The 15,146-nt window shown below is 48.2% G+C and overlaps 6 protein-coding genes across 6 annotated transcripts; 4 read left to right on the top strand and 2 right to left on the bottom strand.

Moving 5' to 3' along the window:
- The first annotated feature begins 49 nt into the window (after window positions 1-49).
- Window positions 50-2,050, top strand: POJ06DRAFT_260217 (uncharacterized protein). Its single transcript, XM_056188458.1, has 3 exons — window positions 50-443; window positions 489-976; window positions 1,026-2,050. The coding sequence occupies exons 1-3, from the start codon at window positions 391-393 to the stop codon at window positions 1,946-1,948; spliced, it is 1,464 nt and encodes a 487-aa protein (XP_056041274.1). The 5' UTR covers window positions 50-390; the 3' UTR covers window positions 1,949-2,050.
- POJ06DRAFT_260214 (glycosyl hydrolases family 31-domain-containing protein) lies at window positions 2,051-5,306 on the bottom strand. Its single transcript, XM_056188457.1, has 5 exons — window positions 4,462-5,306; window positions 4,122-4,405; window positions 3,494-4,069; window positions 2,527-3,441; window positions 2,051-2,474 (listed from the first exon to the last, which is right to left on the bottom strand). The coding sequence occupies exons 1-5, from the start codon at window positions 5,189-5,191 to the stop codon at window positions 2,109-2,111; spliced, it is 2,871 nt and encodes a 956-aa protein (XP_056041273.1). The 5' UTR covers window positions 5,192-5,306; the 3' UTR covers window positions 2,051-2,108.
- Window positions 5,307-5,792: 486 nt separating this feature from the next.
- POJ06DRAFT_260212 (Abscisic acid G-protein coupled receptor-domain-containing protein) lies at window positions 5,793-8,004 on the top strand. The gene is made up of 4 exons (XM_056188456.1): window positions 5,793-6,169; window positions 6,235-6,338; window positions 6,403-6,528; window positions 6,583-8,004. Exons 1-4 carry the CDS (start codon window positions 5,937-5,939, stop codon window positions 7,581-7,583), a joined length of 1,464 nt encoding a protein of 487 aa, XP_056041272.1. The 5' UTR covers window positions 5,793-5,936; the 3' UTR covers window positions 7,584-8,004.
- A 631-nt stretch (window positions 8,005-8,635) lies between these two features.
- On the top strand, window positions 8,636-9,844 carry POJ06DRAFT_240341 (uncharacterized protein; the record flags this gene model as incomplete). The annotated part of the gene is made up of 1 exon (XM_056186087.1): window positions 8,636-9,844. One exon carries the CDS (start codon window positions 8,636-8,638, stop codon window positions 9,842-9,844), a length of 1,209 nt encoding a protein of 402 aa, XP_056041271.1.
- Window positions 9,742-13,394, top strand: POJ06DRAFT_22980 (uncharacterized protein). The gene has a single exon (XM_056185781.1). The coding sequence runs from the start codon at window positions 9,984-9,986 to the stop codon at window positions 13,113-13,115; it is 3,132 nt and encodes a 1,043-aa protein (XP_056041270.1). The 5' UTR covers window positions 9,742-9,983; the 3' UTR covers window positions 13,116-13,394.
- Window positions 13,370-15,145, bottom strand: POJ06DRAFT_260205 (uncharacterized protein). Its single transcript, XM_056188455.1, has 2 exons — window positions 14,551-15,145; window positions 13,370-14,489 (listed from the first exon to the last, which is right to left on the bottom strand). The coding sequence occupies exons 1-2, from the start codon at window positions 14,879-14,881 to the stop codon at window positions 13,675-13,677; spliced, it is 1,146 nt and encodes a 381-aa protein (XP_056041269.1). The 5' UTR covers window positions 14,882-15,145; the 3' UTR covers window positions 13,370-13,674.
- Window position 15,146: the final 1 nt, after the last annotated feature.

Below are 15,146 nucleotides of genomic sequence, written 5' to 3'. Positions count from 1 at the left end.
TCGCACACGTAACTTCAGCCTCCCCGGAACGCGCCTAGTCAGCAAGCCTCACATATCCCATGCGCAACTGTTCCGCCGCAATCTACATCGCACTCGATATCTGCATTAAGAATTGCGCCCTAATTAGATTACTACCATAGACGGGCAGAAGGCGGGATGCCACGCGAGCATACTTACGCGCAGTTTTACTGCTGCTACTTACTGCGCTCGTCTAAGAAGACCAGAAGTTTTTACATCGGGTCTACTCCACTACCCCTACGTGTAAATATTCACAATCGCGGGCGACTATTGCATTTACTGATATGTGGTCACTAGCGACTACGACAGCATAATGGAGAATTACTGCAAGGCGCATGGAAGACGAAGCAATCTGATAAACGACCGTGGAATATGATTTGTATTGTTTCAGGATTTCCATCCAAGATCAGCGCACTTCAATTTGAGTATGTTTTCTTTAGTTTCTTGCAGCAGCATTAACTGATCCGCAGGCACGCATGGCAACATCCATACAGATCACGTCATATACAGCCAGGCGACCGTATCACAAAAAATAAGAAGGAAGTAGGTACGCTCCACAAACATCTCGGAAATCTACGATTACTCATATCGTCGCACTCGCTATGTCGGTGGCCGCTGAGGTTTCATATTTTTGACACGGAGGTGGAAACTGTTTGGAAACAGAATAAGTATAAGCTCGCTGAAATACCGTCACATGTTACTGTCCTCTTTGATATACGGAGACCTGAGGGCTTAGAAAAGGATGCAAAGGCCAAGACTGATCGGGAGGCACGAGAGGTCGCGAGTGAGACCCAGCACTCAGAATCCCCACCGAAGAAACGAGTGCGAAAGACAATTGCCAGGGAGACGTTTAAGTCGTTGGAGGCTGAAGCTGCTGCCGAACTTGTATCTTCGCAAAGAATGAACATACATGACGGCGATGGACTAGGTGGGATTAAAGGGCTGAAGGTTACCAATGGTATGTTACAACACGATGCTCATGCATAGTCACGGCTGACTAGTCTGAGAAATACATGAACCCTATTTCTCCTACTCGGCGCATCGGATAGAGGACGGAGATGTATGTGGTATCTGCTCCGAGCTTTTATACAACGACAATAAAGACAGCCAGCATGGTCTTGCAACCGTCATTTGCTCAAACACAGACTGCCTAGAAACGTACCATACAACGTGTTTAGCTAACGAATTCCTATCTCAGTTTGGGGATCCGTCGGATAAGCATCTCCACGTATTACCAGTTCAAGGTGCTTGTACGACGTGCGAGCAAAAGCTTGATTGGGGACTGCTGATACGGAATGCTTTTTGGCGAGGCTCGGGTGTCCAGGAAGACACTGCGGACCTCAGTGCGACCCAGCAGCATCAGATGGTCGAAGATAACGATATGGCTAATGAGATTGAGCTAGTAGACTTTTTGGATTCTGAGTCAGACCTTGGACAACTGAGTCAAAAAGTGAAGACATCGCCAGTTAGAAAGCGTACAAAGTCACACGACTCTGCAGATGGAGCTACGGATGCATCCAAGGTTGCATTAATAAAGTCAAGGAATGCACCCGCTACATCTCGACAGAAGAAGACAAAGAGGCAGGAGAATGCGGACGACGAAGTCGTCGCAATCTCTTCGAAGGCTAGTCGAAAAATGCATTTGCAGGTTCCCCAAGAAGCAGGCACTGCGTCGGCACAGCGTGCCACTGACACAGGCAAGCAGGGTTTTCCGCCTACAAGGGGCGGTTCGGTATCTAGGGTCTTCGGCAGCGATGGCCGACTACTCGACTACATACCCGACAGTGAAGACGATGGCGAAGATGTCGAAATAGGCGGTTTGTTGTGTGACATCAGGACGTCACCGAAACAATTCCAGTCGGCTTCTCTGGAGTACTCCCTGCATAGTGGTATTGAGGTCATTGACGTGTCCGATCAATCTACTATGTAGCGTATACTGGAGTGTCATATCTTTCACCTTATGTGTGCATGTCGAGTTGCTCTATGGAACAGGAAGTTAATAAGGTCTTCAATCACGCTTTTCAATTCATCTACCAATTTTTTATGAAATCTACAGAATCTATGTAAATTTTGTGATCTTGGATCCATACTTAGAACTGGATCGACCAATCACCGGTAACCAAAACCTTAGGATCTCTAACCGTGACTACGCTGGCCTTTCCAGCAGCAACATCCGTAATATGAATATCTGTGCTCCACGATTTTCGGTCCTGGAACGCCTCAACCGCGTGATTCTTTAGTTTGCCAAGGTCCAGACCAACAACAACGATCTTCTCAATACGAACGTCATCAATTGACTTTTCGAAAGACTTATTAAAGGCACTGGATGCCTGCATGCTTCGCGATCGCAAGATGTTGTCTTGAGCGTTGAACATGAAGAAACGATGCAGATATACGCCACGGCTGTGCGCGGTGGTTTCGCCATCGTCGAGGTAGAGAACGCCGGCAGCATTACCCTGCAATCATTAGCAGTCTAATTTATACCACATAAAGCCGACCTGCACTCACGTTCTTATCAAGATGGACGACTAATGTGAGAGGATCATGGCTCATCAGAGTGGCAGATCGTCTGTATCTGTCGCGGCGAACAAATATATGGCCACCACGAGCAAGGATTGGAATCTTCTCTAATGGAGCATCGATATGTTTGTAGCCAATGCCCTGGTAGATAGTCTGGTCTAAGTAGTCGTAGTATATCTCTTCATCTGGCAAGTAAATCTCAGTGGACGTCGCGCCTTCTTCCACAATCGGCTTAACAAGCAGGCCTGTCTCTCCAAAGAAAAATTGATCATCAATACCAAGAGCATCTTCATTATCGGGAGCAAGTAAGAACATCGGCCTGACAATTGGAACACCATCAAAGCTTGCACGATGGAATGCAGTATAAACGGACGGCAGGAGCTGATATCGCATTCTGATGGCTGTCCGGATGAGCGAAGTATAAGGCTCGCCTGGAAGCCACGGCTCTCGCCGCTTCGACTCAATGTGGGCATGTCCCCGAAAGAACGGATAGAAAGCGCCCGCCTGGTACCAGCGAGTCAGCAATTCCGACGTAGGGTTGCCAAAGAAGCCACCAACGTCAGCACCTACGAAGCTGAACCCTGCAATGCTGTGACTCAGAAGCATAGGTGTAACAATCTTCAGGTAATCCCATGTCGCTGCATTGTCGCCAGTCCACACAGCGCCGAGCCTCTGAGAACCGGCAAAAAATGAACGAGTTAGAACAAAAGGACGATGACGCGGGTGCCGGGCCTGCAGAGCCTGGACCGTTGCGTTGACGAACGTCAGGCCGTAGACATTATGGACATCGCGATGTTCCCAGTTCCCATAATGAACGGTATCACGTGGGGCACTAACTTCCGGTCCGTTGAAAATAGAAGGCTCGTTCATATCATTCCAAATGAGCAAGTTGCTCTCGTGGCCCTGTCAGTCGATGTTAAATTCATCTCTTAGCTCAATGCTGTGATTAACTTACGCAGAACTTCCCGAGCTTAAACTGGTCCTTCCAATATTCAATTGCCTTGGGATTGAGAGTATCAATCCAAGCCGACTCGCCAGGCCAGCACCAGCCATTGAATTCCTCTCCGCTGTCAGTCTTAACGGCAAGCTCGCTCTTCGAGAGGCCCTCGTACACTTTGTATCCTGCTTCCTTTTTAATGTGAGGATCGATGATAGTAACAAGCTTACGCTTGCGTTTATCTAACGCCTGCATCATTTTCTCTGGAGTTGGGAACATGGATTTCAGCCATGTAAAATACTTCTTGCCATCAGTGTACTCAATGTCTAGCCAAATGGCGTCATATGGAATGTCGTAAAGGTCAAAGTTGGCGTCAACTTCGAGCACATCTTCCTCCGAATTATAATTCCATCTGCACTGGTGATAACCAAGCGCGTAAATTGGCGGAAGAGCGGTGAATCCAGTGAGTAGGCCGTACTGCTGATAAACAGAAGAAGGATCAGGACCGAGCATAACATAAAGATCCATGACTCCTGACTCGGAGATCCAGTGAGTCTGCGTTGACTTGCGAACGCCGAAAGCTTCAGGATTGGGCTATTGATATGTCAGATATGCCGTATACTGTACATACAAGAGGAATGCTTACCTTTTTCTTGGTAATATCAATCCAGGTCTCCGCTGCGTTAGCCCAGAAAATAGCAACACTGGACCCCTTCTTATGAGCCTGCATGAAGGGTATAGCACCATACATTGCCATAGGACTGTTGACCTCGTACTCGAAAATATCAACATTGAAAAGACGATACGGCTCATCGTGATTTCCGTCGCCGCCCCTGGTCTCTCGAAGAGAGAACCGATCAGCATGTTCGGGGATACCAAATACATGCTCATAATCTGGGAACGTGACATCAAGAGCGATTGATTCAGGTCCTGCCAATTTCTATTAGCATCCGTAACAGTAGGCCTGCGACAAAGGCCGAGCCTACCTTTGGGCTTCTTGTCTTCTTTTCCACCAAAATTCTCTTCCCACATGTCTTTAACGTCCAACGCATCCCCCAAGCTCGTAGGATCTGCTGGTTTAGGGCGATACTGGTCTATATTGAAAAGACCGCGGTCATTGAGAATCACGTGGGTTTCACCATCACGGTAAAATGTGATCTGAAGAGGTTTCGATTGCACAATTGCCTCAAAGTGTCGGTCTCGGCCGTATCGCACGTGGAAGATGTCGTTTTTACGCTCATCGTCGGTTGTGGATTCGACAGCACTGATGTCTGGAGTAAGATCCCCCGTGACGGCCCATTTGGAGGCTTCATTATATCTTCGTTGGGTAAGACCCTCAGGGAAGCCGGGAATCGGAGACTGAACGCGCTGCTTCTCGTCGACCACAAAGCGCGCACTACCGGACTCTAAAAACGCGAGCTGGAATGGAAACTCAACAGTGCTCGGAGCACCAGTTGGATCAGTAACGGCTTTCACAATGGTTCCCTGAAGAACTCCGCTATCAAAAGTAACTGTCGATGGATCAATTGCGTAAGGGGGATCCCATGCCGCGCCATTGCTTTCTGCCAGGTCTGCATATGCACGGTTTCGTCGGCAGAAAGGTGCCTGTTCACAAGTCTTGAAGAGGTACTTCTTTGCTGACAATGCTGGAGTGGCCATGAGGAAAACTAATAGAAGGGCAGTGAGAATCGTCCCTTTTCTTGCGAACGCGGCCATCGCGGGACTCTTTAAGCAAAGGTAAGATACAATGTGCCTTCTATATTTCGTCGATCGTGTTAAACGTGTGGACACTCTAGTCGGAGTTATCAGGTAAAAGAGAAAAGGGGGAGCTTCGATCGTTATGAACACGAGTTAACAGCCTTTCACCCAATTGGCAATTGCTTCTCACCCACAAGAATGCAAATCCGGCAAACTTGATCACCGTTCGGAACTTTCTTCCAGCAAATAATTGGAATATATACCATCTATACTCTACAGACACCTACAATTTAATTTAACTATCCAGACTTTTTAAATAGAACATGCAATTTCTCTACTTTAAATGATTGGTTCGCTGTGCCTGGCGTTCAAGCAAATAACCCTTACCCCATTAAAACTCCTGCACAAACGTCACACATACAGCACGTCGTTTGAAAGCTTATCTGCGGAGTGACATGCGCAGTCTATGGCATAATCATCGAACACGTCTCCTGCATTTGCCGACGATTAGGGTTGACTCAAGAGCAGCACCATGGTGCACCTGCACCAACCGAAGCAGCACAAGACTGCAGCACACGCGGACCATCACGCCGGTTCCAGCCGCTGAGCTGCGCAGCACGCAACGTTTAAGGCCAGTCCCCTTCCGCGTCGTTCTTCATCTTGCCGACGATCTACTAGGCCTACGTTTTTAGTTACTGGGATTGCAGCGCAGTCTTGTCCGTATCTCCAGCTATTGGCATTGACGATAGGTTGCACACGCACGATGGGCAAGTTTGATTCAGTTGCTTCGGTCTCCTTCGGATTTGTCCTCCTAAGTGATTTGCCGTTCATATTCTCATTCGCTGTATTCTCCGTCCTGGCTCATAGGGCGTTCCCCTTCTTCACGTCTGCTTCGGTGTCGATCGTCACTAGGGCGGCGTTTGATCTATGTTTGGCGACGGCAGGGGTTATTGCCGAGCTAGTTCTCTGCGAGATCACTGACTGGGTCTCGCCAGGGTATGTACCATTCGATTGTGGGTAGGACGGGCGACGGATGTGAAATTATTAACTTTTAGTCTTAGGCCCCGGTTTATAGCATGGAGGATCACGACGACATTTCTGCTGGTGATCCTCATTGTCATCGTTCCCATCTTGTTGGCATACCACTGGTTTTCAGACTCAACAGGTAGGTACCAGAGCTACATCTAAGGCTTCCAGGGAACTGTATTAATTCACATGCGACAATGTAGGTCTCACCAAGCGCTTTATTTTTCTGTTTACGGGCTTATCTTTTATGGCATGGTTGTACATCTTCTACAAGATTGGAGACTATCTGCCACTTCCGAAGCACATTGAAGGCTCGTTCTGGAAATACAGTAAGCCAGCTATTATACTCTCTCTTGGTTCCATGACTGACTGATAAGCCATAGCCCTGTCGTTTAGCGAAGAATGCCTAGCTCGAGTTGGTCTCGTTGGCGTGTCTTCCATGGCCGTACTCTCCGGTTTCGGTGCCGTCAGTGCCCCGTATTCGTCTTTCACTTCTAAGCCACGAACAGTGTCAGAAATGGACATATCTCGAGTCCGAACCGGTATCGAGACGACAGAGGAATTAATTAAATTCAAGGAATCGTCAATGAGATCGTTGGAGCAACGGATGCTAGAAAAACAGAAGAGCGCATCACTGTCTTCAACTAATCTTATGGCTAAGATGTATTCGTCGTTGCGCGGTGATTCTGATGAGAAGGAATACGCTTCAGCTCGACTGGAAGTTGAAGGCTTGTATGCGATGAAGAAATCGTTATTTAATGACCTTCGGGAGCTCACTCGCCGATACGACGAACAGCAGCAGGCACAGACAGTACTGGGCAAGGTCTATCGCTCATTATACTTTCTCTTTGCGATTTACTGCGTTTACAGAATAATAGCAACACTGATCTCGAGAAATCCATTCCGTCACCATAATAGCTCATTCTCTCAGACGGACCCCATCACTCACGTTCTGGCATTGCTGGCACAGTATTGGGACCCTGATTTGAATCGCCAGGCCTGGGCTCGTCAGATTGGATTCTTGTTCTCGGGGATCATTTTTATGTGCAGCATTTCCAGTGTGTTATCGACGTTCAACATGATTTCGAAGGCGGTCCCGCGCGCTCTTGAGCGGGCCAATCTCGCTCTTCTTGTTGCTGAGGTACTGGGGACCTATGTTGTGTCGACGTCACTCATGCTGCGAAGCAGTCTTCCGAAAGATATGTCCTCGGCCGTTTCATCAGCGCTAGGTGCACCGTTGGACACTCAATTTGTCGATAGATGGTTTGATGCGCTTTTTATCTGTGCTGCAGGTGTGAGTGCTGCAGGTCTGTATATCGTGCGTCGTTTCTTCGGTGAAGATATCTTGGAAGAAGATATCTTAGAGGGCGGCAAAAGGGCCTGAATGTGAGAGAGCACGAGCAATAGCAAGAATTGCAGTAACGACGGTGAAATAACAATGAGTGAGTCGTATGTATGAATAGCTGGTGATTTCATATTGAACATTTGCATAAAAGCATGGGTGCCGTTGGTTTGCGTATCGAGGTTTTGGTTTATTTTCAAGTTTAAGTAATTTCCGGAGTTGTGATAGAATTTTCTCATCGGATTTGTTCTGGTCTAGTTTAGTATTTCATGTTTGTTATGTTAGATTTCCTCTAATATTTAATACTGGCGACGATTGCGTGTGAAAGAGGTCGACGGATCAGATAGAGTATACGGAGTATGATACAGTGTATAATTTGTCTATTATGTGGAGTCGGAATGGCAATATATGTGCTTAACACTACTGTAGATAGCGACACAGTAACTGGGCAGGTTGCTATTTATTTACCATCATTGGACAGCGGAGTCGTTCTTGCCGCTGTGGCGACAGTCGCGGTGGTTTCGATTCACTTGATGTCATCGCTGCTTTCGGGCGACAGATCTCGCACAGCCCACGCCGATAGGGGCTGACATAGTGATCATCACTTTTCGATGGCAGCCTATAAGTTTCATTCATAATTACGGCACTTATAAATTCATATCTTCGGGCCATCGTTGTCGATGCCCACAGTGTTAAATTGATTATCGGTTCGGTACACTCGAACGGCCGAACTCTATTATCTTGGACGGGGCAGTGCCAAACGCGGACATATGCTGATGCACAATTGATCCGCAAGTCTACTGTGAGCTTGAGAGACAGATTCGGACATATTAGTAATAGACCAAGGGTTCCATCAAATATATTTCTGCGGTATAGCGATAAGTATTGGCGCGCGTAGAGCAGCACAGCTGCGAACGGCATCGTTCGGTGAAAACCTACCAAAATAGTTTGAAGCCCTAAGTTCCCAGGCACCACGAATTTTGTATCTACACGAACAAAAAAATTTGGGCGTGTTAGTTATCAACGCTTAGGCTCCAAGCGCCTTTCATTATCCCCACTAACATTCTATACAGCAACTATACTATCCTCGACATATGACCACCACTACAGAATCTACAGTCACTACATCGAGTAATCCTGAAATTTCAAGCTCTTCAGTTCCGGCTTCAGCCACGTTACAAGGTCCAACGCAGTCTGAAACATTGAATAGAGTCGCAGCTACTGTCAATTACGCGCAAGTAGCTGGAAGAGTTCCTCCGGCGTCGATTAATTCCAAATCCTCGACATACACAGCCGAACTCTCGTTACAGGCGAATCAGACCAGCTCAGTGAACAGCAGAAAGCTCGCTGTTACAACTGCAGCTGTTCCTCCTGCACTGCCCATCGTGTCCCCATCAATCAGCCAGGCCGCTACTGGCCCTACGCATTTTTCCAATGTTCCATCCAACTTCAATGGCCATGGCCATGTTCGAAGGAAATCTACAGTGAATCAGCCATCTGCAGTACCAGGTCCTCGGAGAACGTGGTCGTTGAACAACGCAGTCCACTTTTCGGCACAGCAAAACCAGCCGTCGATAGCGACAAACGGATCCGCACCAATTCAGTTTGGTTCGATAAATGCCGGCGGAGAAAGTCTAGGCATTCCTGGCACCACTAATTCCCAGTCTGCAAATCTGAGCCCTATGAATTCTAGCCTGTCCGCTCAGCCTCCATCCAACTCGGCTTCGCCAGTTCCTCCCCACGCTGTAATTAGCGGCGGAATTCCTCGGTTTCAGGCAGTTCCCAATGGATCAGTTAAGTTTGGTACAGTAGAGACTACAGATAAGCGCGACGTAAGTACATTTTTTCTTTCGCTGTTTTCTGAATTCCATCACGTTGTCAATGAACGAGGAGGGCTTGCCAACACCAGAATCCGGTGGCACAGTATTCTCTCTAATTATTATCAATACCTTATTCATTCCGATTTGAACATACAGCACGCTATATCGATGACATTCTGCAACTTTCGGATCCGTGTACAACGGAGGTGCGGTGCAGGTGATGGGGTCTTTCGTTGCAGTGCTCGATTGCTTGGAGTATTGTTGGGAGGCGATGTCATTCTTGTGGCCATGCTGCGTTCTAGGTTTCAACTGCGGCGATGTTTGCGCGTTTGCGCAATATATGCCATAGATGCATGGCTCCAATATCTCATCTCATCGTCTGCCGACGCCTCTGCCGCCGCCGCTTTTTTTTTCTTCCTCCCTTTGCCTCTTGTCCCCTTCTTCCTTTCCTTCTTTTCTCCACCACTTTTCCCGGAGAAGTAGTTTTTCTTCTCTAGAATATTTTCTCTCTCAACTGCGAACCCTTTTTGGATTTATTGAGGGATTTAACTAATCCCTTATCTTTTATCAGAATACGCCTCAGACAAATTCGACAGGCGTACAAATAGGTAACAGTCATCACATGCGACCGGACACTGTACCTCCGACACCACCAACAACACAGATTGCATCACAGTCACCTCGCCGGGCGCATCCGCAGCCATATAACGGCGCGTCGAATCACCAATACTCTAGCAGCTACGGCAACAACTTCCCTCCTGGTGCTCAGCAGCCACGTGGTCCGCCTAGGGGAGGCCCGAACACACACTACCAGCAGCAAGCTCCTTATTCACAGTCGCCGCAGAAGCATAATGGGCGGAACAACCGGTCATATTCTGGTCAGTCGCCAGCTGCTACTCCGCAGATGGCTCCAGCCCAACTAGTGATGGGCTCGCCACAGCCTACGCCGTGGTATCCTTACTATCAGCCAGCGTACGGCGCTCAGCAAGTATGTGCTGATTTTCCATCTGTCCTTGTTTTACCGAATAGTGGAGTGATACCTAACCTGGCTGCTCCGCAGTTTCCCACTCAGGACATGTTCTATCAGTATGCACAGTATGGTAACAACCGTTATGCGCCCAATGTGTATGCGACACCATCGTCGCAACCTGTCCAGCCATTCTATGCAACGCAAGACAGAGCGGCGGGCATTCCCGATCAGAGCCCTCGTGTTCCTCCCGCAACCATGTCACCTCAACCTGCTTTGACTCCGTCGTCGCCTGCTCCTCAGCTCCAGAAGCCTGTCAGCCACGCCATCAAAATCATAAATCCTGCCACCAATGCTGAGGTCAAGATCGAGAAAGAAGTCTCTACTCCTGTCCTAGCTCATGCCACGCCCTCACCTACTCCTGAACGCATTTCAACTCCTGTCACGTCTGCTAGCCCTGCTCCATCTTTGGAACATAGTCGACAAGGCAGCAGTACTCCTGTCTTCACAGAGGATGAGAAGCGCGAGCGGTGCGAGAAGGCTAAGGCCGAAGTCATGGAGAAGATAAATCAAAGCATCGAGAAGGAGAAGAAGGAGAAGGAGGAAGCTGAGCGAAAGAAACACGAAGAGGAAGAGCGCTTGAAGAAAGAGGAGGAGGAGCGACTCCAGAAGGAGGAAGAAGAGCGACTCCAGAAGGAGGAAGAAGAGCGACTCCAGAAGGAGGAAGCAGAGAGACTGAAGAAGGAGGAAGAAGAGCGACTCAAAAAACAAGAAGAGGAGCGGCTCGAGAAGGAAGTGGAGGAGCGACTCAAGAAAGAAGAGGAGGAAAGGCTCAAGAAAGAGGAAGAGGAACGCTTAAAGGTGGAGGAGGAACTCCGAAAGAAAGAAGAGGAGGAGCGCCTTAAGCGGGAAGAGGAATTGCGGCTCAAGCGGGAAGAGGAAGAGCGGCTAAAGCGGGAAGAGGAGGAGCTCTTATTCCAGAAGGAGAAGGCAGAGCAGGAAAAGCTCGCGGCCGAAGCAGAGGTTCAGAAGCAGAAGCTTCTTGAGTCGGAACTCAAAGCCAAGGAGAGCGACGATGAGACTCCCATTAGTACCGGTACCCCTGCTACGCCCGAATCAGTTGGGTCACCCACCCTTCCCTCCGCCGTTCCCAAGAGCGCTGACAAGAAGGATAAGACACCTATTGTCGAACCTGTGGAGGCTAACGATATCTCGGTCGCAGTCGCTATCAAGAGGGCGAAGTTTATTGATGATGTAAACGCTATTACATATCCTTCTGGCATTAGTCCTCCCGTTGTTGCATTGAATGCTAAAGCTGCACCTGGAAAGTTTAAGTATGATGCTGCTTTCTTGTTGCAGTTCCAGAACGTTGTCACGGCCCGGCCAACAGACGACTGGGAGCAGCGGACGAAGAGTCTTCAGGACAGTGAAGATGGGAAGCGACCATCTGCTAGTCGAAGTGCTAGCGGTGCTGGCCGGCAAGGCTCGCGAACTCCTAGCATGCCGACGAATCCTTTCGCTGCTATGGGACAGTTGGGTAGCATGGGTCAGCTAGGCTCGAAGCCGTCACTACTTTCCTCCGATCAGCGATTTGCTTTAAGTAACGCGCGACAAGGCGTGGATATGTCGAATCCTATGGGTCTTAACCGGACGCCTTCATTCGGCAAGATGGGCAATTCGACCGCTCAGCTTTCGAACATGATCTCCAGCATGAGTGGTATGAGGAACAACAGACAGGGCAGTGTTCGGGGCAAGCGACCAGGTGTTGATAGGACATCCAGCACGCGCGGTGATGCTACTCCTACCAATGCTGATGGTTTTGCGTCTGGCGCGTCAACTCCTGTTGAGGAGAAAGTTGAACAGCTACAGTTGTCCGCCAATAGATGGAAGCCTCGACGAAAGAATGAGCCCGAAGAAGAGAAGGCTCCCGATGGATCCATCATCTATCCTCCAGATGTTGTGCAGCGCAAGGTTAACAGTATGCTGAACAAGATGACGCTCGAGAAGTTCGACAAGATTTCGGACCAAATCCTTGAAATCGTTTCACAGGCAAAGTGGGAAACAAACGGCCGTACCCTACGACAGGTTATCACGTTGACATTCGAGAAGGCCACTGATGAGGCTCATTGGTCCAACATGTATGCAAGATTTTGCAAGAAAGTGCAGGAGTCGCTTGGTGATGAGATCTTTGAGGAGGGCGTTCTTGACAAGAACGGCGAGCTTGCGCGGGGCGGTGCGTTGTTCCGGAAATATTTGCTCAGCAAATGCCAGGAGCAGTTCGAGAAGGGCTGGAAGGTCAACGACGAGACCGCAGAGTCTAATACTGAGGTCCTCACTGAAGAGTACTACAAAGTGGCTGCTATCAAGCGAAAAGGTCTTGGTCTCGTGAGATTTGTTGGTGAACTCTATATCCTTGATATGCTCTCTGAAAAGATTATGCACAGATGTATCCAAAACTTGCTTGTTGCGCATCCTAGCGAGGAAGAAGTTGAAAGCTTGTGCGGTCTGCTGCGAACTATTGGTGCCAAACTTGACAACGACCGCTTTCATCGTGAGCACGTCGACATCTACTTCTCCAGAATGAAGGATATTTTGGAGAAGGAGACGTTGCCAAGTCGAATAAAGTTCATGATCATGGATATCTTCGATCTTCGGAAGGCCCAGTGGAAGGCTAAGAATGCTGATAAGGGCCCGAAGACCATTCAGCAGATTCACGAAGAGGCACTTAAGGAGCAGGCAATCAAGGAGTTGGCCAAGTCCAGAACGTCTAATATGCGTTTTAGGTAGGACTGGTGACATAAAGGATTTGGGTAGAATTGGAAAGGGGGAATGTAAAAAGCGGTTTTCTTTTTTCATATTTTTGTTTTTGATTTTGTGTCATAGCATGCGAACGATGGGTCTTTTCGTTTGTCATTTGTGTTATCTGAGTTTTACGTTTGTCGCTTTCTTGTTACATTGTGATTTGTTTTGTCATTTTGCTATGTTACTCATGGAAACTTGTGAATAAACTCATGGTATGATGTATAACAATCATTTTCCATCATAAGACTTCGCATAAAATGCCAACATAGTCACAAGACGTGCAAACAACAATCAGATAATCATAACAGCATCAAGCCCAAAAATGTTGAAAATTTGACAATCTAATGATATGACAGTTCAGCTCATCAAAGAACATCGGGTAATTCTAGCATCTTGTAAGTCATTAAAGTTGGACGTTTGCGCCCTGACATTCTCTCCTAATAATACTCCGTATGCTGTGCCGTCCAGATGAACGGGGCGATCGACTCGGAACTGTAGAGGAAGTCCAGCCGAGCAATAGAGCGCGAGAGCCATTGTAGGCGATTTAAGAGCTTACCAAAGACGCTCTGCGCCGCGACATTCTCCTCCTAAACATATCCCGTATGTGTCGACGTCCAGATGAATCGGGCGATCGATTCGGAGTAATAGACTCAGCAGAAGATCCATCTGGAGACTGCTCGTCTATGCGCGGTAATCCTAAGGACTCATTCGAACCATTTCTAAGCATTGCATTGAGTCGATAGTTCAGGACCGTGGCAGACAATCCATGGCTTTGTGCTGGTCTACTCGAAGAATCTGGAATGCGGGAACGATAACGTGCAAGGCGGTGTTCGGTTAAGCGGACTTTAGTGCGTTGAAATTGGAATATGCGCATGAGTCGTGAGTGGGAGGACAGGTCCGAAGAGACTGATGGCGTCGAGGGGCGCGCTGGAGCTCTATTGTCTTCCAATGAGATTGACTCATAACTCGCATTTTTGCTACCTTCGCGTGAGTGTGGTCCTGTACCGACGTCTGGACCTAAGAAACTTGATTGTATTGTACTATCAGGCTCCAAAGGCAACGATAAAGCGCGATGCGCCGGTGTCTCTCGCGACACGACGGTCATGTCTGAGATTTCTGCAGTGGTAGATTTCTGCATTCTATATAAACGTCGACGAAGATCAGTCTCGTGCAATTTTTCATGACTCCTATTGCGGATACCGAGGTTACCACTAGCTTTGAGGTAGTTGCGTAGTCTACTCATATTACCCGAAGACGCGGAAGAAACAAGAGACCCTGTCGGGCTATTTGCGTCTGAAATGTCATCAAATTTCTGCGTTGTAATCTTGACTGGCAGTGATATTTGGCATTTGGCTATCTCTGACCCGAACAGCTTTCTTAGTACGTACAGCTAAATCACAAACACACTCGAAATACTTGCCACTTATCTCTTGCGAGACAGACCGATGTTCCCGGTACAGCCTCGCCCGTAAACACGCACTACACGCACACCCCTCATCAGAATTCTCGTCATGCGTGGCACCCATATCAGAGCGGTTCTCAACTCTGTCAGCAAGCTGAATGCCGTCATCATCTTTTGCGATTTCCCAATCTCTGAATACAGACGGCGGACACAGTGGTCGAAGACAGGCGACGATAACTTCAATCGGCGTGAGAATACAGATTGTGCAAGCGTTGTGGAGAAGAAAGAAGAACCGTGTGAGAGTGACTATGAAGAGGAGCCATATTGTTGTTATCATCCTGCGTAGCATGGTTGACTTGCTTTTCTACCCAGCACAGCGCGCTGTATAAGAGGGTCGTGTTCAGTATGCACTAGGGGTAACGTGTAAATACAGTTGACAGACTATGAGAGATGTCGGAGGTGGTATCAACTGCAGCATTATCAAATAGGCAGGGTATGTCCAGTAATAGCAGTCAATTTGTGAATGCCACTGTAAACAAACTGAGAAAAGAAATAAGACGCGTCGCAATTCCACAAGTCTGTTGCCGGTTCCAACTTCCAAGTGCATAAGCAGT

This window comes from Lipomyces tetrasporus (assembly GCF_029532465.1).
Source record: "Lipomyces tetrasporus strain NRRL Y-64009 chromosome Unknown POJ06scaffold_10, whole genome shotgun sequence".
In the NCBI taxonomy this organism is placed as follows: Eukaryota; Fungi; Ascomycota; class Lipomycetes; order Lipomycetales; family Lipomycetaceae; genus Lipomyces; species Lipomyces tetrasporus.
Note: the sequence above shows the minus strand (reverse complement) of the source record. Positions and strands in the feature narration are given on the sequence as shown.